The 24,990-nt window shown below is 37.6% G+C and overlaps 1 protein-coding gene across 2 annotated transcripts in view; it reads right to left on the bottom strand.

Annotated features, from left to right (window-relative positions):
• Positions 1-1,123: 1,123 nt before the first annotated feature.
• The window catches only part of LOC110681295, a 532,644-nt gene continuing 508,777 nt past the window's right edge, over positions 1,124-24,990 (bottom strand). For both annotated transcript variants that reach the window (XM_021857080.1, XM_021857129.1), the window contains exons 7-10: positions 3,474-3,595; positions 3,148-3,416; positions 2,998-3,089; positions 1,124-2,935 (exon numbers count right to left, since the gene is read on the bottom strand). In XM_021857080.1, coding sequence (XP_021712772.1) covers positions 1,988-2,935; positions 2,998-3,089; positions 3,148-3,416; positions 3,474-3,595 — 1,431 coding nt within the window. In that variant the 3' untranslated portion in view covers positions 1,124-1,987. The remainder of the gene's footprint in view (positions 2,936-2,997; positions 3,090-3,147; positions 3,417-3,473; positions 3,596-24,990) is intronic.

Consider the following 24,990-nt stretch of genomic DNA (forward strand, 5'->3'; position numbering starts at 1 on the left):
CCAGCTTCTGCTGGAAGCTTTTCCAGCCTCTGCTGGAAGCTTTTTCAGCGACTCCTGGAAGCTTTTCCAGCGTCTGCTGGCAGATTTTCCAGCCTCTGCTGGAAGCTTTGTCAGCCTCTGCTGGAAGGTTTGCCAGCCTCTTCTTTTAGCTTTTCCAGCGTCTGCTGGAAGAATTTCCATCGCTTGCTGGAAGCTTTTCCAGCTTCTGCTGGAAGTTTTTCCAGAGTCTGTTGGAAGCTTTATCAGCCCCTGCTGGAAGCTTTTTCAGTCCCTGACGGAAGCTTTTTCAGCCCCTGCTGGAAGCTTTTTCACCCCCTGCTGGAAGCTTCTCCAGCTTCTGCTAGAAGCTTTTCCAGCGTCTACTGGAAGCTTTTCCAGCTCCTGTTGAAAGCTTTTCCAGCTTCTGTTGGAAGCTTTTCCAGCTTCTGTTGGAACCTTTTCCAGCTTCTGTTGGAAGCTTTTCCAGTTTCTGTTGGAAGCTTTTCCAGCTTCTGTTGGAAGCTTTTTCAGTTTCTGTTGGAAGCTTTTCCAGCTTCTGTTGGAAGCTTTCCCAGCTTCTGTTGGAAGCTTTTCCAGCTTCTGTTGGAAGCTTTTCCAGCTTCTGTTGGAAGCTTCTCCAGCTTCTGTTGGAAGCTTTTCCAGCTCCTGCTGGAAGCTTTTCCAGCTCCTGCTAAAAGCTTTTGCTGGATGCTTTTCCAGCTTCTGCTGGATGCTTTTCCAGCTTCTGCTGGAATTTTTTTCAGCAGAAGCAGAAAAGCTTCCAGCAAAAGTTGGAAATACTTTTAGTTTAAATTTATAGCTCGCTGAACATTACTAAAGGACCTATGAACAAATAAGAGATTCTCTCCTCTCTCGCTCTCTTTCGTTTACAACAGTGGAATACTAAAGCTTTTGGGAGGTTTTTCATAGATCGAAAAGCAGTTTTCCTAGATTTCCTTGTCTAGCGTTTCATACAAAAAACGCAATAGAAGAGGTTAATAAGACTCAGTTATTGATTGAAGAGAAAGTAAACAAAGAGAACCTCTTAATGTTAGATAAGTATTTTTAAACATTGCGCAAGTGATGATGGTTTTATGGAAAATAAGATTATTTCTTTCATTGAACCCGCTTCTGTGTACAATGGTTTTTTAGGCATTGTTTTTATTCGGAAAATATGTTCGATTCTGGTGCGCTTTTGTTGTATGAATTCTCTGTTTGATTGAAAATTTTAACACATTAAATGTTTACATTCTTCTTTCGCAACGGGTTTTCGACATTTCACGAACACATCAGTGTCAGTTTCACATATGTAGTTATTATCAAGTCATGATTCTCAACATCGAAAGAGAAGCTGTTCAATAGTTTTCATACGTCATCTGATAGATTTTGATACTATAGTAGTTTCTTCTCACTGTTTTCTTAAGCCCATTATAAGTAACAAAGTAAAACATTCGACTCAATTCCAACAATTAAAATGTGTCGTTTGATATACATTCAAACCGTTGCGTTTATGCTGATCAAATCTGATAACTGTTATACGGATCATTGATTACATAGTCTTTCAAACTGCAAGCAAAAAATCAAACTATTTCAAATACCTTACTGTACTTTTTACTGTCTAACTACCAAATCACACACTCTTATAATTTGTGTATTTATTTGCCATTGAATTTCTTCCTACCATGGCCTGCTTTACCCCTTTGTTAAAAGATCAGTTTTCGTTGTTTCTCCGCGGCGCCTACTGCGTCAATTCAAATACGTCGTCAATCAATACTGAAAACCGCTTGCTTTGATCCCCTTTGTTTGCTGCTTTGTTTCATTGTTATTGGTTTTCATCTAATCAAAAGCACAAAAGTGTTCTGTTAAGTTGTGGGTGTGTGTGTTTGGAAAAATTACACAACAAATACAAATATGTACAAACAGATCACATCTACATACATCTACGTGTGACGGTTTACACACCGAGCTGTACAATGCTCAAAACACACGCATAGACATACGAACGCGATTAGATCACAAACAGGTCGCTGCAGCTGCCGGAACTGCGCCGCTTGACGCGCAGATTCCGTTTGAACTTCAAAAACGAAGTCAGCAGCAGTTTGGTGCGATTGGCGAATTTGTTTGCAGCGGTACCGGTGGCGGAGCACGACTTGTCATCGATCAGGTTGAACCGCTTGACGTTGGGCTGCGGTGAGGCACGTTGCTGCTCGCGGGCTTCCTGCTGTTGCGCTCCGAGGTCCTCCTGCATCTGGCCGTCGAACGACAGGCGCTTCAGGAAGCGACTGTTCACGCTGTTGAGGTTCTGCGTTGAGGTACTCGGCAGGTCGTACCGCTTCCTATGGAGAAGGTTCATCTCGTTATCGGTGGATCGCTCGTCGTCGCTCTCGGCATCGTCGTCATCGGGGAAGTCCTGAACTTTCTTGCGTAGACGTTTGTCCCCAAGGTTGTAGTCATCGTCGTCTTCCGACCCGAACTTGCCGATACTGCTGCGGCGTACGATACGCCGTATCCGGCTGGTGGCATCCCGGGCCGGAAGCTCTCGCATAGACATGGCCATCTTGCGGCCTTTGATGGGCGTTTTGACCGGAGGAACTATGGAGCCTGCTATGCTGTTGCGTTGCTTGTCCGTGAGTCGGTTGATTCGTTGAGGGTTCAGCTTCACCTGGGCTACGATGCCGACGAGCAGTTCGTCCACGTTGTAGTCCATGCCGCTGGACGTTTCGATGAACTTGGCACCGATTTCTTTGGCAAGTCGTCGGGCGGCATGCGTAGGAACTTCACGCTGACGCTCCAGGTCAGTTTTGTTGCCGACCAAAATCACTCCACGGGTCAGCAGCATTTCCGAATCTTTGAGAAAGTGCAAGATCTTCTCCGCTTTTTTGAACGATCCTCGGTCTACGACCGAGTAGACCACGACGAAGATGTCGATGTGGTACGTCGAGCAGAATGCTTCCTCCTGTCGAGGAAATGAAGTTGAAGTGGGAAGATGTGGAAGAATGTCTTAGAATCAGAACTTACCGACATCTCGCACGCGGGGTGATCGATGATCTCCAGGTCGGTCTCCTGTCCGTCCAGCAGCACTGAAACCGTCTTCTGGCCGTAATCATCATCTGAAAACAACTTCCGTGAGTTTCCTAACACTCAAAACAGTCTTCCAACCTAACTTACCAAGGCTCAAATCGTACGCGCAGATATACTCCGATGTGGTGAACTGGTAGGTCAGCGCCGTCTTGCCCACCCCGGAAGCTCCCAGCATGGCCACCTTGAAGCCCGGAATCTTTTCCTTCTCGCCATCGTCCAGATTATCCTCGCTGCCTTCCCGGGAAGCCGAGGCCATCTGCACGTCCTGCTTCTGCGAACCGCTGCTACCCTTGCGATCCTTGGCACCTCCGGAACCGGCCGACGTTACCGAGTTGATCGACCGCGATCGACGACTTCTGCAATCATAGTTTTTCAGTTAGCATAAGACATTTGTAGTGTTTCAATATACGAACCGCATCGAATCGCCGAGATTACAAATTCCATGCGATGTTATGCTGAAGCTCCGCAACCGGTAATATACCAGATCCATGTCGGCGCAATGGATTGCGGATCGTCGAGTATCCGCCAGTCGAGGCTACCGTGAAACGCAAAAGAGAAGATTTTTAAATTATTTCGATATCACGAAGTTGATTTTTGCGAAAACTAGATTGGAAAAGTTTCATCCATCTGAAGAAGCTAGAAAAGCTCCCAGCGAGCCTCGCAGGATATATTCACGACTCGTGCTGTAAAAATCGTCATTCTGCAATTTGTTCCGTAAACTAATATAATAGAAGCTGAAAAAACTTCCCAGCAGGAGTTGTTATTTGTTTGGGTGTAGAATCACTACGTCAAAGGGAATTGATCTCATGAGCAGTAGCTGGAAAAGCTTCCAGCAGAATGCTTCATAATTTCCAACAGAAGCTCAATAAGCTTCTAGCAGAAGCTGGATATGCTTCCTTCAGAAGCTAGTATAGGTTCCTGTTAAGTAGGCCTGCCCAACCTTTTTAGCTCTTTTCCGACATACTTCGCAATCATTGTTTTTCTTTGTTTTTTACCCTACATACATACATGTACATGTCCAAAAGCCTTAATTTTTGCTTTAAGAGTTAACTCTCGACTTAACTATTTTATCTTCACCAAAACTCGTGCAAAGTTTTTCTGGCTTACTTAGACTTAACTTTGTAGCGGTATTTGCTAGAGTAATTAATTAAGGATATTTGTTGACGTAGGACTACGTCTTGCTTCTCTATACAGGAGTGAAATTGGAATTTCAAAACCAAGAGCGTTACGTTGGCACGAAATATTTTAAACGTTTATAACTTTTTGCTGGCTCAACGAAATTCCTTGATTAGCACCTCAATCGAAAGACAAGCCATCAAAGGTTCATGCCGTTTACTTACTGGATCACACATACATGTCCAAATAGTTTAATAACTGTTTTAGAAAACATTGATTTCAAGCAAATCTATAAATAGGGGTACTAGAGAAAAGTTAACGCCATGTGCTTTTCACTCTCCGCTTGGATCACTTCTCAGCAGGCAACCAACAGATCGGCTTGCTCTGACCGGGCGTGCTTCTCAGACACAGACATCGATAGCAAAGGACCCCCCATTTGTCTTGCTTCGCTCAAATCAAACTGACCGTCGACCGACCGAGAGAAGATGCCGTCCGAAGCCAAAGCCATCAGATACAAATATCTGTATTTCTATGTAATGGAAATGATCACTTCTGCAAGAAAGCATTATTATTTTGTTGATAGTATGTTACAAACTATTATTTGAAAACTTTTTTCCAAGTTCTCAAAAAATCACGGATTTTTTCCAACTATTTATTTTTTTCTTATTTTATGTTTTTTTTTTTAACTTTTATTACAACTGGCAAGTATTTATTCGCTTCCAAATAAGCATTAATACAAGTTGCCTCAAATGAGAAGGATTTTAATATATTATATCGAGGTATCGGGCCTTCCTTAGCCGAGTGGTTAGAGTCCGCAGCTACAAAGCAAAGCCATGCTGAAGGTGTCTGGGTTCGATTCCCGGTCTTTCCAGGATCTTTTCGTAACGGAAATTTCCTTGACTTCCCTGGGCATAGAGTATAATCGTATCTGTCACACGATATACGAATGAGAAAATGGCAACTTTGGCAAAGAAAGCTCTCAGTTAATAACTGTGGAAGTGCTCATAAGAACACTAAGCTGAGAAGCAGGCTCTGTCCCAGTGAGGACGTTAATGCCAAGAAGAAAAAGAAGCCGAGGTATAGGATATCGAGTAATGGAGAATCTACTGTATTTTCAGTGATGAAAAACAGGTGAAGGTTTCAGCTTCTGAAGAAAGTACCAGAAAAGGTCCTAGGAAAAGCTTTCAGAAGAAGCTGCTCACTGCAGAAGCTGAAAAAGCTACTAGCTGATGCTAGCTAACTACAGAGACTGAAAAAGTTTTCAACAAAAGCTGGGTAAACTTCTAGTAAAAGCTGAACAAACTTTTAGCAAAAGCCAAGAAAACTTACAACAAAGGCTGGAAAAGCTCCTAGCAAAGGCTAGTAAAGCTTCCAGCAGGAGCTGGAACAGTTTCCAGCAAAATCTGGAAAAGCTCTCAGCGGAAGCAAAAAAAGCTTCGAGTATAGAAGCTAAACAAATTTCCAGATAGCTGAGATAGAAGTTGACAAAGCTCGTAGCAGTAGCTGAAAAATGCTTTCAACGGAAGCTAACAAAGCTTCTAGCAGAAGCTTAAAAACGCTTCAAGAAAAGCTGGAAAAGCTTCTAGAAGAAGTTGGAGAAAATTTCCAGCAGTTACTGAAAGACTTCGCAGTATAAGTTTAAAAAGCTTCCGGCAGTAGTTGATGTTTGTTGAAACGTAGATCCACTGCGTCCATTGAGTTGAACTTTTGTGCAGAAGTTGGAGAAACTTCTAGCATAATCCTGGAAAGCTTCCAGCAGAGACTGATAAAGCTGGACAAAAAGGCTCCATTAGAAGCTGGTTGAGCTTCTGTAGATTCCTATAGACAAAAAGGGAAAGCTTCCAGCAGGAGCTAGAAAAACTTTCAGCAAAAGCTGGAAAAGCTTCTAAAATGAAGCATGAAACGCTTATAGTAGAAAGTATAGAAAAGCTTGCAGGTGAAAGTTTAGAAAAACCTGCAGTAGTAAGCTTGGAGAAGCTTTCAATAGAAAGTTTGGAAGAATATCCGGCATAAAGCTTGGAAAATATTCCAGTATAAAGTATTTAAGTGGAGAACGGAAGCTCGAAAAGTATCCAGCAGAAGCAGAAGCTTCAATTTTAAATATTGATCTCCGGCATTCATGTATATGAATTGAAGAATTTTTGAATTCAATCTGAAAATCTAACTTCTGCAAAAGATCATACCAGAAATCATCTGAAGAATTCATCAACAGTCCACAGCGAGTCTTGCGAGGAATCGGTCAATAAACTGTTATGAAACTCAAAGGGTTTTGAAATAAATTCATCCAGGAATTCTTCGATGAATTTGTCAAGGAATTCGATAATGTACAAATCCACACCTCCAGCAGAAATTTCTTCTGGGATTCTTTCGAATTTTCTACTAGATATTTTCATTTAGATTATTCAAAGAATTTGAATTGAATGAATCACAATGAAAAATATGTGATTTTGATAAATAAATACAGATTTATTGTATACGGTACACTTACCCCTACTTTTCAATGGGGTGGGGTAAGTGGATCAAGTATCTTTATCATTTATTGGCTGACTGCTTACGAGAATTTTAATAAGTTTTCATACCCGCAAATGTTGTTTTTCCTTTTTTTTCATTCCCAGCTTAAATTTGTCAAATTGAGCATAGAAAAATTGAATTAATCCACCTAAATGTTTTTTTAACCTTTCTGGTATACAAACGAATAAAAAAGAATAATAATTTCAAAACTCACATGAAACTTTTCGTGGATTATCTAAGCTGAGTTGCAGAAGAGCAAAATATACTAATTTTCCAATTGAACACATAGTACCGTACCTTATTTGACCATATAAATTGTTCTAGACAGATGATACAAATATATTCATAAATAGAATAGAAGAATTTCAGTTTGTTATTCAAAAGTAAATGTAACTAATATTTTTAAATGACGAGTCTTTTTCGAAAACATCGTTAGGAATAATCCTACAATACTTCTGTATAACTTATGTGTATAAATGGTTGCATTTTCTCCAATTTTTTTCAGTTACAATGTTTTTTTTTCTTATAATTAGTGTGAACTAATCCATACATATTTTTCATTATATTTTGATTAAATAAAGATACTTTCTTATTTCAAAGTATTAAAATGTAACATTACATTAGCACTAATAACAAGAACGAGAGTAATATCATTCTTACCATACATAATTACACCACATTTGTTTAGAGAACTGATTTTTTTTATTGGTGATCCACTTACCCCACCATGGTGGAGCAAGTGGATCATTTGGCGCAATTTTTTCAAGTCCTTCATACTCAATACAGGCCCAAATAGCCGTAGCGGTAAACGCGCAGCTATTCAGCAAGACCAAGCTGAGGGTCGTGGGTTCGAATCCCACCGGTCGAGGATCTTTTCGGGTTGGAAATTTTCTCGACTTCCCAGGGCATAGAGTATCTTCGTACCTGCCACACGATATACGCATGCAAAAATGGTCATTGGCATAGTAAGCTCTCAGTTAATAACTGTAGAAGTGCTCATAAGAACACTAAGCTGAGAAGCAGGCTCTGTCCCAGTGGGGACGTAACGCCAGAAAAGAAGAAGAAGAAGATACTCAATACATGGCAATCAGAAAAATCGAAATACATGTCGATTTGAAGTATAATAGTTCATCATTTGTTATCCACAGAAAAAAGTTTGAATTACGTTATTCACGTTAGCCGTACATAACAATGAAGGTGACTATTGATTTTTCTGTATCCACTTACCCCACGGTACCTTATATTCAGGTATTCCTTAACGTAGTGTTTCAGAAATATACCTGATAACTATCTCTGAATTTCACTTTATAATTCCAAGAAGTCCTTCAAAAGTCCTTTCAAACATCTTTTTTATAAAAATTGTCGTTGGAGATCCTTGATGAAATACAACCTGCGACTAATAAAAAATATTGTTCAGAGAAGAATTATTTTATGAACTCTTGCAGAAATTATTTTTCCCTTCTGGAATTAATGTAGGATTTTTGCAAACCAGGTATTTGGAGAACATCTCCAAGCACTGCCGCCTTAGGAAGTTCCCCAAGAAATTACTTCAAGTATTTTTCCAGTAACCTACCTTGAGTAGTTTTAAGCTTTTTCTCCAGGAATTCTGATTCTGCTTCTTCAGTAGTTTGCAGAATTCTTCAGGTAATTGGAGCTTCTTGAGAAGTTTTTTTTTTGTATTTTGCTAGCATTCCTTCTCAGATTATTCTTGGTATTACTCCAGATACAACATAAAAAAGAACTTACCGTATTGTCTCAAGTTCCAAACATGACTCATTTTCCGAACAGTTGCGATTTTGAAGGTATAAATCAATATTTTCAAACCCTTTACAATTAGGATGCGTTAGATGGGTTCTACAGTGAAATGGACTTGAATCATAGAATTGATGAACTGTGATGAAATTTGAGTGATTTTCTTGCAAAATCGTTATTAAAAGTCAAGTGTATGGAATATCAGTCATGTTCGTGATTTGAGACAATACGGTATAGCGATTCCTGCAAAAGTATTACAAGGCATTTCTCTAGGATTTCACAAGTGACTTTTCATAGAATTTTATCTAGAAATTCTCTGTGGAGTTATTTTGAGAATTTCTTTAAAAGTTCCTCGAAAATTACTACAGAGACACAGTTATGTTTCCAATTCCGAACATAACTCATAATCCGAACACTCGACTTTTTATAGTATTTTTTTTTTTTCAGGAAAATTACTCATTATGGCGATCGATTTTCCAAGACTTCAACCAGAAGTACCTAATATGTTATGTTTTTATTTCCTCGGGATATTATAACTAAGTTTATCTTAAACATCTTGCATTGATTTCTTTATGAGTTAATCTTGTTACTTCCTTAGAATATTTTAATATTTTAAGAATTCTTCCAAATATTGAAAAAGACATTCTTCCACGGAAACATGAAAAGCAGTCCAAAGATTTTTTTAAGACTTCATCTAATGTTTTTTCGGGTTTACTATAATTTGTCAATAAATATCTCTAAGAATGCTACTAAAAATTACCAAAAGAGTACTTTGAAACACTATTTAAGGTCAGGGAGTTACTTTTGGAAGAAATGTTGGTGGAAACTATCTTAGGAATCCTTGAAGACATTGTACGAACCTGTCTTGACAAATAGAAATTTGGAGCTTATTCCAACCTGGATTTTTTTGAACAAATTGAAAAAATGATCGTTTTGGTTTTTACTTAGCTCATTTTAATGAACCGGATCTTCTGAACGATTCAGTGGCTTAGCGGCTCGCAAAGAAGAGCGAACTGCAGAGAAGAGCGGTTCACTCCGAGCGTCATGCATTGTACTTTTATTTTTGCTCTCTCATACTACGTACATTGTGCCCAGAAACTAACGATATACTCCGCCAATTTCCCGTACCCGAACCAAAAGGAAGAAGCAAATGTATGCAAATTAGGTAGTTGTTTGGTTGTGTAATGCTGAGAGGGTGGAGCTGCAGCAAACTGTGTTTGCAGGTGTGCCGTGGCGCGCAAAGCAGGTCACGTGTCAATCGTTATACGAGAAACGAACAAAAGAGAATAAGGGGAAAAGAATCGGTTCGTTCTTTTTCTGGGTCACTTTTCGTCTGATCCGTGCTGATCAAATGAACCGACTCTCGCAAAAAAAGAGCCACGGATCACTCGTTCATTCAAGTGATCTGGATCTTTTGAACGGCTGCCCATCTCTACCATGAACAAAAAAGGACGGATGTGGTTCACAGTTAAATATTTCACGCAAAAAGGGTGCAAAGTTAGTGTAGAATGATCATTTTAGCATTAAACATTTCGCACAAATTCGTAGGTGGTACAGTCCTAGACAATTGTATGAGGGTTGCCTCCTTCCCGTCCGTTACCAACGTCAGAGCTGTCCTGGCCACGTCCTTGCAAAAGCTGGGGAATGGGAAAGGATGATTGATTGAACACCTACTTAAGAAAGATGCAGAGAACTCTAGGATCTCTCATAGATGTTACGGGATGTTGTGGAATGTTGATGGAAAGAATAGTGCCAAAGGATACGTTCGGTAGACGTTCTGGCCGACAAATGTTTAGTATTTACGCATTGTGATTATGCGCTGCTGATCAGAACAAACTCACCAAATTCCATTTTCGAAAATCCTCCGCAGCCTATCGCTCCTTTAATAATGAACAAAAGCTTGAGCCGTAACTTAGCACTGCCCATCAAAATGCACGCACTGCAATTCTTAATTCATCCCAAACTGAGCATCCTCGAATCACATTCGATTTTTTAATCAACACGCACAGGGGATAAAAAACGAGTCACGTGAAACGAATTCAATTGATGGTGCCATCACAGAGCACTCCCGAACAAAACTCAAACAAAACTCCACAAAACATCTTCGGTTTTGATCTCCGATAATAAATCTATCTATCACTTTCAAAAACATATTCCCACAGATCATTTGCACGTGGCGTAATTTTCACCAGCGAATTGAAAAAAAAATGCGAAAGAACGCGGTCGAGGTAAACGTGACACAAAATTCAAAACGCAGCCACCCGCGCGCATGGCTTGCTGCGATCTCAGTGTAGAATGATCATTTTTGCGACAAATTCGAGAATGCACTTTTAAGGAGGGAATTCACAGGCTACTCTTATGATTCGACATCCTCCCACAAACCACAGGTCACATCGAACCGCACAGACAAAATCGACCAGCCAGCAGCCGAAATCATACATACTTTGATTAGATATTATACACTTTTGCTGCAGTGCGCCAAAGTGCGGAGAAAGTTAACGAGCCATGATCTGAAAAAGCGTTAAAACTTTCGCCTTAATTACGCTGCTCCCTGCACAGATTGAGCCGCAGCCAAACGGAATTGAAAGCATGCACGAATGAACATAAATCCTCTTGGCGCTGTTTTCCTGCTGGTTTTCTTCGTCTGGAAATGTGGACTGGAAAACCGAAACTCACGACGAGCGGTTCCCTAAATGATGATATGAGAAAAGTTTTTTGGAGAGCGTGTTGAACCCGAATTTCATTAAGGTACAAGCAATCATTTTCATTTCGTGTTAGTCGATGATGATACTTTAAAAACGCATGTTTCGTAGTGTAAATTGTGATACAATGTTGGAAAAGCTTCTGCTTGTCTTTCGACCTTTGATCTTCTTCTTTTTCTGTTTTTGGCATTACGTCCTCACTGGGGCAAAGCCTGCTTCTCAGATTAGTGTTCAATGAGTACTTCCACAGAGAGCTTTATTTGCCAAAGTTGCCATTTTCGCATTAGTATATCGTGTGACAAGTACGATGTTGCTCTTTGCCCAGGAAAGTCAAGGAAATTTCCAGTACGAAAAGATCCTGGACCGACCGGGAATCGAACCCAGACACCTTCAGCATGGCTTTGCTTTGTAGCCGCGGACTCTAACCACTCGGCTAATGCAGCCCACAGACGACTCAGACGGTTTGGTCAACATTGGCTCAGCCCCCAAGTTAGTCAAACCAATTTATATTCGTACGACCGCTTGACGAACTGTTAGATTTTGTGGCACTATCTATTAAGTTACCCAATGGAGTGCGCCAAAATGTTCAAAAACGCCTTTTGCTTGACCCTTTGGATACTTTATATAAACAATATTTGGAAACCTGTAAGAGTGAACAGGAATCTGTCTCATTCACATCGTTCTGTAAACTTAAACCAAAACAATGTGTTTATACAAAGGATTCATCGGCCATGAATGTTTGTGTTTGCATGATACATGAGAATATGAAATTCATGGTTGATGCATTGAAAAAAACTAATTGCTTTGAAGTTCATAATACAGAAAAAAACTTAACACCTTTTTGACTAGTCAAATGATATGTCCAGATAGTACAGATGAGGTCCTGTGAGGATTGTAAATTAAAGAAATTAGGTTTTGTTGCCAATCGCTTAGATGAAAACAACGTTGAAGAAGTTAAGTATTGTTTTTGGATTATTTCTCCTCGTTGTGAAATTATCAACAAAGAGGAAAATGTAAATGATTTTATAGAAAACTTGAAAAATCTCATAGAGAAGTTTCTTGTGCATCAATTCAATGTAGATAAACAAAATAAATTTATAAGAGCTAAAAAAGAATCACTAGTTGAAAACAAAGAAATAATGTGCCAGATGGATTTCGTGGAAAATTATTCGTGCGTGATACAAGATTCCATTCAAAGCCATTACTTTGTACGACCTCAAGTAACAATACATCCATTTGTAATTTATTACAAAGACAAATCTTCGATCAAAGTCTTAAATTTTGTTGTAATTGCTGACATAAAAAAGCATAACACGACATCAGTTTATGCTTTTCAAACAAAACTAATTTCAAGATTGAAAAATAAATTTCCTGAGCTTGAAAAAATCATTTATCTTTCTGATGGTTGCGGAGAGCAGTACAAAAATAAATCAAATTTCAAAAAATGTATGCAACCATTAAAATGATTTTAAAATTAGAGCAGAATGGCACTTTTTCCAAACCTCACATGGAAAAGGTCCATGTGATGGTATCGGTGGCAATATTAAGTGAATGGCTAGAGATGCTAGTATTAGAAAGTCAGCGGAAATTAAAAACGCCAAACAATTTTTTGACTGGGCTGTGTCGCAAAAGGTGAAAGACCAATTTAAAAAAGATTGGAAATTCATCTATGCAACTGAAAATGACTATTCAGAGGCTGAAAAATTACTTCAGGAGAGATTTTCTAACCTTGTTCCAATTCCTGGAACAAAAAAATATCATTCATTTATTCCAAAAGACGAACGAAGCATTTTTGCGAGTGAATTCTTTGATGCACATGAAAACCAAGAAAATACAGCATAATTTGTTCTTAATACTACAAAGAAACGAAAACCTTCTGGTGGTAGCAACCAAAGGCAATCTTCCCGGTTGAAAAAATAGATAGTTTTAAGATAAAATGTTAGTTATGTACTGAATAATTGAATAAATAAAATTAAAGAAAAATATAAAAAGAATCTCAATCCCTTGAAATGGAAAAGAAACAGTTTTTTCAGCTTTGCTTAATGGTGTAATGTTTCATGAAAAATATAATCCAATCCAACTTATACTTCATTAAAACCAATCCCATATCGTTTCTTTCAGATCTTTTAGAAAATTTGCAATTGCTTTGATAAAAAAAACCTTGTTTTTCTGATGCTTCGATTGAAATATGAAAAAAGAACATCCTAAAAGTTACTAGAATTGAAGTTTATAGAGTTTCCTTCTCAAAAATATTTTAATAAAAATTTTCCGCGAGTTCGGGCATAGATTTTCCAGCTTTTCTTTATGAATTTCCCTAACGGTGGAAAATTTTGTGGAAAACATTTTCCAGTTAATATTTTTTTTGGATTTTTGAGAAAACTTGCTTAAATTTTCATATAAAAACTTTGTTTCTACGATGCTTCGTTCTTGAGTTATGATTTTTCAAAGTAAGTAGTGTCAAGGGAAAACAAAAAATTTCCACCTGAGTTTTCCGGAAAAATAGGTGACCCTGAATTTTTCTCAATTTTTTTTTATTCATATATCCATGAGCCCTGCCTGTGGAAAAAGTTTCATGAAAATCTGAGACCCTTCGGCCCAATTTGTACGATAATAAAAAAAAATCCCCTACTTTAAAAACGCATGTTTCGTAGTGTAAATTGTGATACAATGTTGGAAAAGCTTCTGCTTGTCTTTCGACCTTTGATCTTCTTCTTTTTCTGTTTTTGGCATTACGTCCTCACTGGGGCAAAGCCTGCTTCTCAGATTAGTGTTCAATGAGTACTTCCACAGAGAGCTTTATTTGCCAAAGTTGCCATTTTCGCATTAGTATATCGTGTGACAAGTAAGATGTTGCTCTTTGCCCAGGGAAGTCAAGGAAATTTCCAGTACGAAAAGATCCTGGACCGACCGGGAATCGAACTCAGACACCTTCAGCATGGCTTTGTTTTGTTGTAGCCGCGGACTCTAACCACTCGGCTAATGCAGCCCACAGACGACTCAGACGGTTTGGTCAATGTAAGATATTGATGAAGACTTGTTGGAAGATTAATTGTTTCTTTATTGAAGCTGAATCTTAAACTGACTAGAGCATGAGCATGAGCATGAGCATAGATGACCGTACAATTCGTAGTTGCTACTCCGTGATTGACCAGAACAATCGAAGTTGCACAGGGAGTTTATGAATAGGGCTTGGGATTAGCTTACCATTCTTCAATGTGCACAAATCGAGAGCTCAAATTTTAAAAGTCAATAACGGCGCCGGCCACGTCCTTACGGTCATCGGGGAAGGGAAGGAATGTTAGTTAGACAACCGTTGTTACTAGAGACCGAGTATACCTCTGCATCTCCACAGTTGTCATGGAAAGGATATTGGGTTAGTGGGATAAGGTAAAGATCTGGGAGTCACCAATGGTTGGTGATGCGATCCATGATATAATCAAGCCTAATCAGATTCGCGATATAATTCGATAAACGCATTGTACCCCAAACAAGTATTCATCACTCGCCCGCGCAAGGGCAAGCGACTCGATCAATAGATCAAACACTACTAAGGATCCGCGGCGCTTTTTCATTTCACTACTCGACCTACGCTCGACATGTTTGATTCTGCCCACGTCACTCGCCCTCGCTTGAGCAAGCGTCAAGGTCGAAAGATCAAACACAACTAACCGATCGCGGCACTTTTCCACTTTACTCGACCGACGTGCGACATGTTTGATCCTGCCCTCGTCACTCGCCCCTGCAAGAGCAAGTGTCAAGGTCGGAAGATCAAACACAACTCCTGAATCTTAAACTGACTAGTGTACAGAAATTGGATGGTTTATATAGGGTAAATGATGGCTTCGGCACCCTGAGGGTATTTTCGGCAGCACTAACTTATCGTCCTTGTTTGAATTTATCTACGGAGCCAGAATTAACTTCAATGTACTCAACATATTCTTGAACTATAATCTTCCATGAAAATCACATCTTTCACAAAAATATTATATAACATGGGTTTTACCATTAAATGAAATAAGTGCTTACGAAATTATCGTCTTTCGTGAGCTGCCGAATAAAGCAACACAAGAACAGCTTACAAAAACTCACCACTTCAATAGGTCCAATTCTCCGCTCCAATGCCAATTTTTTCACAAAAGCTACACACCGATCACTTAATGCACTATTGAACTTTTGATTTGTATATAAAGCACTCGAAAATACTTAATTTTTATGCTTTAAATCACATATTAAAATTAATGCACTTCGATTTCCTCGGCAATCACTTTTTATTATGGGACCAGGTTGGCAGAAAACCATATTCAATTGCGGTATATTTATTATTTTTGATTTAAATTGACAGAAAAATACGAACATGACTAATTAATTTATTGCAATTAGGCAACAAAGCATGCATTGGTAACAATTGAGCCTTTTAGTACTTACTTATTGGAAGATTGTAGTTCATAATCTTCAATATACTGAGAAACATATAAAATATACGTCTTTCAATATGTTAACTATTTTGGCAACACTCCTGTTGTTAAACAGGCAATCAGAGGATGATGTTTTTGTGTCAAGTCATAAGTGCATTGATTTGCAAAGGGCCTATTCTGATTTTCTCATACACTGAGAATAATACGAACGTAAAAAAAATTGTAAAAATAGCCTGTAGCATTTTCAATTTCGCGTTACCTTTTAGCGATTTTTTGCGCATAGACACTAGGGTGCGGCTTATTTTCCAAAAGTTCTCAAAACCAAAAATTCGTGTGCTGTTATGAATTCAAATCGTATAAGAAGAGAAACCTCAAAGTTTGAGCCAAATATATTAAGATTTATTTATTTATTTATTCGCCGTCTTTGACTACAGGTCACACAGACTGAAAACTTAATATTATGTACTTTACTTAAATTCTATTTCTTATCCTATTAACAATTTAGGGGTGGCGCATGCGTCTTTACGGTGAATTTTCAAGTTATAAAAAATGGCCTTCAGTGAAGTCACCATAACTTCAATTATTTCTTACCAATTTTAAAACTTTTAGCATCATTATTTTCAAAATTAATTTCATGGAAACTTTGTAGAACATCAAATTTGTCTTAAATCGAAACAAGTCTTTGTTAAAAGTAGTTTTCTCGAAATATTTCTTCATTTTACTGGAAAATTCATATTTGTTTTTCCATAACTTCATAAATACTCAACCTATTTCAAATATTAGTACAGTCGAAGCTTGTTATAACGACATGCCAAGGGACCGTCGTAATAGAGAAATGTCGTTATAGAGAATAGTGATAACATTCAAATCTTTTTCAAGGGATTGAAAAATGTCGCTATAGAGAGCTTTTGTCGCTATAAAAGTGGTCGTTATAACGAGCTTTGACTGTACATGTTTTTGAAGCAAAAAATAGTTGTTACCATCTTGTTCATACAACACATTTTTCTAAAAAATGGTTTTGGCTTAGTTTTGTAACAAAAACTACCAAAAACATGATTTTTTAAAGAAAAAATCGAATTTATTTGGATTATTTATGTTTTTTCCCCAAAAATTACATTTTTCCTATAAAACTTGTGTTCATAAAGCATTTTGTTTTAATTACGAGTTGAATAGGGCATGTATTTTTTAACATGAGGAAAAATATTATTGTTTCAAAATTATAAAAAAATTGTTGACAAGTTCTTTTTAAAGGTTTAACAAATGAGGAAAACCAGTTTCAGCTTTAAAAATATTGATTAACTGACAAAAAATAAATAAAAAAAACTGGCGTTTTTCGTTAAAAAATCATGGTTTTGTGCAGTTTTTGTTGAATAACTTGGTCAAATCATTTTTTTTAGTGAAATGTGGCGTATGAAAAGTATGAAAACAATTAAGTAAGCTTCTAAACCATGCAAAAAGATTTGGAATCGGTTGAAGTTATGGTCAAACAAAGATATTATTTTAGTAAAATGAGGAAACATTTGTAGTAAACTACTTTTTATTGAAACTAGTTTTGATTTTACACAAATTTGATATTCTACAAAGTTTTCATAAATTTAGTTTTTAAGAAAATGGTGCTGAAAGTTTCAAAATTGGTTCAAAATTACGGAAGATATGGTGATTTCACTGAAGGCCATTTTTTATAACTTGAAAATTTACCTTCAAGACGCTTGCAAACCCCCCCCCACCCCCCTCTAAATCTTAATATTTTTGGCTCAAACTCAGAGGTTTCTCTTCTAAAATGATTCGAGTTCATAAGAGTACAAGAATTTTTAGATTTGAGAGCTTTTGAAAAATAAGCCGCACCCTAATAAACAGTAGTGTGAGTAGCGAATGCATGTAGCCCATTCAAACGCAAGTCTGAAATTCAAGTAATCCGATAATCGTGTTCCGTGGATTTTTCTTGGCAGAGCACAATATTATGAATCAATTTACTATGCAACTTCTAGGCTTGATTCGCACTTGCTGCAAGACCATCACATGGCAATTTTTACAGCCGAAATGCTGCCATAGCGAGATTGAATACAAAAAATATTCGATAAAATAAATGAAAACGAAATTAGGCAGCGTCAATTTATGACATAACGTTAAAATGTACAATTTTCGACCATTACCCCCTCCGCAACGGTCTTTGCATGAAAATAATAAATTTTGTTAGCGTTACGCAATTTGTGGACGGTGCCTTAGTCTGTATAAATTTAGTGGCGATGTGTATTCAACTTGACTCTCTGCTATTGACTGTTTAACGATAAACTTGCGACGATCGACGCGCCACCATATTTCATATAACGGAGGTTATTAGAACTAACTTGGAGGTGATGTTTTGGAGGTTATTTGGCAATTTGGAGGTTAAAATCACCTCCAAACACTAGCGATTTTGCGGTGGGATGTTGACGTTTGATCACGAATTCTATTTATAACTGCAATTCTGTTCTCAGTGTAGTCTGTATTTTTCTGCATTGGCCCTTTCAACGAATAGAACATAATGAGTGACATTTAATTTCAGGATTTGTCAACAAATACGAAATGTTACCAATAATAAACTAGTTTTAGCGCAGTTTTGGATTGCCAAAGTGAACATTTTTGTTGCCGACAATAGTAATTGCATTGCCGATAAAAGAACAAGTGACTCGTGACTTTGGTGAGGAAAAATAGAAGATTAAGAGCAAGCATGGGAAAATTCACTCACTCACCCGAACGCCACCGATAAAAAATAGCAAAAAATCTGCTGCTACCGAACATTCAGTGATAGCTGAATCGTACTGGGTGGAGTGTAGCATGAAAGCGTCAAAACCGATTGTGTAAAAGCAAGAATCGGAAGGAACACGAAGAGAAGTGAATACCAATACACTTGTATCTGCGAGGCTCGAGTGAAAGCATTAAGCATCCATTCACCGAATGCTTTGAACTGAGTGAGCGGATTCCCACTCACTGAATCATTCCGTGGTGTGGATTGCCAGTCAGTGAATACTCATCAGCACTCAAATCCGAATACCACTCCAACGGAATCAGAATGTAAACAATCATTCGGTATGCATTCGGTTGCCTTCGGCTTTTAGAATCGGTAGCGACTCAATCAGTTGCCGTTTTTTGTTTCGCTTGGCGCTCGCCGAAGAAGCAGAATGGGCACTGGAAATTGAAACGTTCGGCTTGGTTAGAGAAACGGCTTTCTCGCTCCCGACTGTGCGTGGAAGCGAATGAGAGAAACACAAAAACTGAGTGAGTGTTTCCCATGCTTGATTAAGAGAATAAAATAGTGTTTTGTGTATTATAATTAACAAATGAAGAGTGCTCAAGTGTAGTTAAAGTGCTAATTGTTGTGCTCTATTGTTGCGTAAAATTGCCCTCTTAAAAGTTCAGCTGCTTAGACTGCCGACAATACGTAAGTTCCCCTAGCAGTTAAAATCAACAACCGGCTGGTTGCTAGGTGGCAACAGATCTCCAAGGTAGCAGTGCTGCATCGCCGCAATGAACCGATGCATGAGTTCACTATCTGACGTTTGAGCGGTGCCGTGTTATTTACGTGACCATGGAAACGAGTGAATTCGGCACCGCTCAAACGGCAAATTAGTGAACTCGTGCATATGTCCATGGACCTGTGCACGAGTTCACTATTTGACGTTTGAGCGGTGCTGAATTCACTTGTTGCCATGGTCACGTAAATAACACGGCACCGCTCAAACGTCAGATAGTGAACTCTTGCATCGGTCCATGGTTAACAACGCCACGCGCTACGCTTTTCGACGCCAAATTTGTGCCGCCTTGCTTGTTGCTGCAGCGCGTAAAAGCATTGCTTTCAATACACCACAGTCAACATTGGCTCCGCCCCCAAGTTATCAAACCAATTTATATTTGTACGACCGCTTGACGAACTGTTAGATTTTGTGGCACCAACATTATTCACCATATTTCAAGTGATCTCTGCTCGTATAGTATATATGTGATTATGCAACCAGAAAGGAGGATATTTTCGATTGTTGCGTGAATGCGATGCAGCAGAGAAAAATCGGAATTCAATCAAATAGTGGCTCTTGAAAAAAACTTGTCGACTATTGTGGCTCATCATCAACACTGGTACTTGAAAATTGAAAACATGTAGGGAGCAGGATTTTAAACAATTCGGCTGATAAAAACTCTTATGCGCCAAAGTCAATCAAGATAATAAACAAGTAGTTTTTTACCCAAGGGGTTTATCCAGGAATTTTAAAAGGAAATTCTCCATGAATCGCTATATAGACACTTATCTAGGGAATCCTTCAGAAATTCCTTCAAGAATTCTTCCAATAATTTCACCAGAGATTACTCCAGAAAATTGTAGACGGATTCCTCCAGAAGTTAACATCAGATTTTTCCACATAGAATTCCACCATGGATTCCTAAAAAAAAACTCCAGAGGTTCTCCCAAATCTTCTTTTACGGGTTTCTTCAGAAATTACACCACGGAATTCTCCAGTTATTAACATCATAAATTGTTCGGGAAATTTTTACAAAAAATCCTAAACAAATAACTCAAGTTCTTCTTTCGTCTGGAAAATCCTCCAGGAATTCCTTCAGCGATTCGTTTAGATATATTCCGCTAGGCACGAAGCATGAGATTTCTTTAGCAACTCTTCTGAGAAATATTCCAGAAAACCCACAAGGGACTCCACCAGGAACAATGCTCAATTTTTTTCAAGATATCCTCCTGAAATACGGGATACCTCCAGAAATTTTTTCACAGATTTCAGCAGAAATTCCTTCAAGGATTTTGCAAAATTTTCTAGGTATACCTTGAAATCCACCAGAAATAAACAACCGAAATTTCTTCACAAATTCTTTCATGGTTTCCCAAACAACTTTCTAAAAAATTTTCTATTTTTTAAATTCGCCGGAAAAAATCAACCCGGAATTTTTTCACAAATTCTTCCAAAAATTACGCAAGGAATTCCATAGGAAGTTCCACCAAAAGTTACCAACAGATTTTTTTTATAGAATTTCTCCCAGCTATGCACAAGAAATGCATCCACAAATTCTACCATGGCTTCCTCGGGAAAATCCTCCAACATTTCTATTCTGTGATTCTTTCAGAAATTCCTAAACACAATACCTTACAGATTTCTACAACAAATTTTCCAGGGGTTTCTTCAAGAAATTATCCATATATTTTAACATAAATCCTTCAAAACTTCCCCAACAAATTCCTCTTGTCAGGAATTATTCAGGGATTCCTTCCTTTATTATATCAAGGATTTTTCCTGAAGTTTCTTAGTGATTTATTCAGAGATTCCACTTACACACAATCCTCCAGGGATTACTTCTAAAAAAACCGAATTCCTCCAGAAATTTCTTCAGTAATTCATCCAGAATTTTCTGCAGAAATTATTTCAGGAATTCCTAAAGAAAATACAGTGATACCTCCATGAGTCGATGTTCCATGTCTCGATATCGACTCATGGAACCATACTAAAAACAAAATTTCATGGTTACTATGATGGTCCCTAGAGATAGCTTTCCAAAGGATTGCAGTTCCATGACTCGATATTTCCATGAGTCGATGGTCCCTTCAATATCGACTCATGGAGGTTTCACTGTATAATAAGAAATTCCTTCAGAAATTTCACTGAGAGTTCATGCAGAAAATTCCAGCCCTCCTACATTCCTACAAAGATTTTTCTACGATTCTTTCATGAAGTACTCCATAGTTTTTTTACAGAATTTCCTCAAAGAATATTCATAACTAATTCCTTCCGGTTGTTTTCCTTGAATTTCTCTATGATTTGATACAGAATATTTTCAGCGATTGATCCAACATTATTCCGGATATTCTTCACGGAATTCTTCTGGAGATACATCCAAAATTCCCTCTTGGATTTCTTGCATGAATTTCTCCAGGAATACCACCGTCAGGACTTCCTCCAGAAATTCATCAATTGATTTCAGAAATCCCTTCAGAGACTCCTCTCAGAATATTTGCAATGATGTTTCCAGTTTTTTCAGGTATTCCTCCAGACACTTCTTTCGGAAATCTCCAAAAGAGTTACTCAAAAATTACTTTAGAAATTCTTACAGTTATTCCACACGATTTTTTCAATATAGGTATTTCTCCACGAATTCCTTCTAATTTTTTTCATGGATTCCACCACAAATGTCTTCAACAATTCCTCCAGTAATTACCTCATAGAAATCTTCAATAAATGTTTCCATAGACTCCTGCAGGAATTCTACTATGTATTCCTTCAAAAGTATTTGCAAAATTTTGCATTTTTCAGGTATTTCTCCATTATTATCTTAGAAAATTAATCAAGAGACTCCTCCAAGTACGCCACTGCCAGGAATGTATCAAAAGACTTTCAAAGCCTTTCAGAATTTACTTCAGAAATTCTTGAAGAGATTCCTTCCAGAATATTTGCAAATATTTCTAAAGGATATTGTCAATAATTTCTTCACGTGCTATTCATGGGATCCTTACTGCGATAGTTCCAAGAATGCCTTTAGAGATCCTTCCAGAATTTTTCCCAAAAATTTCTAGCGATTTTTTAAAAATTCCTCTATGAATTATTTGGTGATTTTTTTTTTAATTACTCAAATTAATTTATGCTACGATTCCTTCACAAATTTCTCTAAATATTTCTTCTTCAATTCCTCCAAAAATTCCATCAAGATTTTTTTATAAATCTTTTCGGAAGAATTTGTGTGAGTGTGAATCGTGCAATTGTTGTAGGAATACCAAAATGAATTGCTAAAGTACTGCCTGGAGGATTACTTGAAGATATTCTTCTTTGTGCAATCCCTTACGATATTTCTGAAGAAATCTCCGAGGAATTTCTTCAAAAACACCATTGCAAAATTTCCTGGAAAAGTTTCTGAATGATTTTCAAGAGAAATGCCTTGCAGATTTGATGGAGGAATTTCCAAAGAGAGTAGGAACCCTAAGAAGAATCGCATGAAGAATCCCTGTAGAGACCCCAAGAAAAATACCAGGTGGAATTCCTGGAAAAATCTCTAGAGGAATTCTCAAAGGAAATGCCTGTAGGTATGATGAATTGCTGTAGGACTGTTGTACAAATTTCTGAAGTAGTTTATTGAGAAATCCCTGTATCCTTGGAGGAATTCCTTAATAAACTTCCGCGGAAAGTTTTAGGAGAACTTTGTGTAGTGGTTATGGTTAGAATGCCCAGCGAAATTGCTATATTCGGCGATGTGTGTAGAAGTTGGAGATTTATCGTGCCACTTGAGTACCCCTAACCGAAAAAAAGTGTTAGTTGTACTAAACCGATTTAGACCCGACGGGCGAAAGTTCGTGTCGTGGTCGGAAACGCAACGTGAAGATTGCACTTCGTCTCACGCTCGTAAGTGTGGCGATTGCCATGCGACTGAACCGAGATGAAATCGGTTCAGCAGAAATGAGTGGTAGTGGGCTTCCGTGGAATCGTCAGTCATTCTGGTAACTATCGTAGTAGCGATCAGATGTGAATGTATTTCTACCATCTTTCGTTCACTACAATGGCGCAGTCAGTAGGACAGATGGATAGTTTAGTGATTCATTGTTTAATTGTGAGAAAGTAGTGATCAAATTTGTGATTTTCTTCAAAGTGTCTCAACAAAAAGTTGTTAAAAAATGCAGATAATGTTCGTTGCGAGAAAAGTGTACACTAGAACAAAATGGGGGACAATGATTGGATTTGGATGGAATTTGGATTGGATTTGGAACATATGTGAACAATTGAGTCTGGAGAAAAAGTGAGCGAGAAGAACAAAATGGGGAGCAGGGAAATTTGGTGGAGAAGTATGAGGGTTAGAAAAATATATTAGTTCATGGAAATGGAGTTAGGGGACGGGAAGAACGCATGAAAAATAAAACGTGTGTGAATAATTAAGCCTGGAAAAAAATATAAGCGAGTAAAAAAAATGACAGATGATGATGAAAAGCACGATAAAAAATGGCACGACAGAAAAATAATTCGGTTTAATGGATAAGATATGGAATGGCAATGTGAAAACAATTCTGAATACCAAGTAAATATGAATGAGAGAGATATGGAAAGAGAAAAAAAAACATGAGATAAGAGAAAGAAATTAACCTAAACTTGTGAGACATAGAGTTCAAGAGACAATATAAGAAAAAAAAAAAATAACTAAATGCGTTTCAAACGTGATTGTTGCAAAAAAAAATCTATAACGGAAGAACTCGAGCAAAAAAAAAACATGGGTTAAAAAAAATGAGCAAAAGAATGCCGAGACAGATGTTTTAAGAGAATATAAGGGAAAAAAAATTGAGATCAGTTTCAAAGGAATTGACTGCAAAAAAAAACATGCACGAGAAAAAAAATTATATGACACGAAAGCTTGAAATGGTATTGGAAAGATTAAGAAAAAAATAATGAAAACAACATAAGAATGGACATTATTCGGCTTTAACTTGGATAAGCTTTGAATTGGATGTGAGACGGATATAGATTGCTTGTGATTGAATTTTATCGGATTCTGTTTTAATGTGCATTGGATTTGATTTGAAAGTGAATAAGATTTGGATAGAATCAAAAGTGATTATATTTCTCTGGATTAGGAATGGGTAAGGATGGATATTTATTCTATTCGGATTGGATTTAGTTTGAATTTGGTTTTGGATTGGATTTGGATTGGATTCAGATTGGATTTGAATTTGGATTGAATTGGGATTAGATTTGCATTTGTATTGGATTAAGATTCAATTTGAATTGGATTTGAATTTAATTTGGATTGGATCTGGAATGGATTTGGATTTGGATTTAGATTGGATTTGGATTATATTTGGATTTGGATTGCACTCGAATTGCAATTGGATTGGATTTGGATTCGATTTGAATTGAACTTGGATTTGATTTGGAGTGGAATTTGGATTGGATTTGGATTTCATTTACATTGGATTTGGATTTTGATTACATTTGGATTGCAATTGGATTGCATTAGGATTGGGTTTGGATTAGATTTGAATCGAATTTCGATTGGATTTAGTTTGGATTTGCATTAGAATTGGATTTGAATTGAATTTGGATTGGATTTGGATTGGTTTTGAATTTGGTTTGGATTTGGATTGAATTTGGATTGGATTTGGATTGGATTTGGATGGGATTTGGATTGGATTTGGATTGGATTTGGATTGGATTTGGATTGGATTTGGATTGGATTGGATTGGATTGGATTGGATTTGGATTGGATTTGGATTGGATTTGGATTGGATTTGGATTGGATTTGGATTGGATTTGGATTGGATTTGGATTGGATTTGGATTGGATTTGGATTGGATTTGGATTGGATTTGGATTGGATTTGGATTGGATTTGGATTGGATTTGGATTGGATTTGGATTGGATTTGGATTGGATTTGGATTGGATTTGGATTGGATTTGGATTGGATTTGGATTGGATTTGGATTGG

This window comes from Aedes aegypti, chromosome 1 (assembly GCF_002204515.2).
Source record: "Aedes aegypti strain LVP_AGWG chromosome 1, AaegL5.0 Primary Assembly, whole genome shotgun sequence".
Taxonomy (NCBI): Eukaryota; Metazoa; Arthropoda; class Insecta; order Diptera; family Culicidae; genus Aedes; species Aedes aegypti.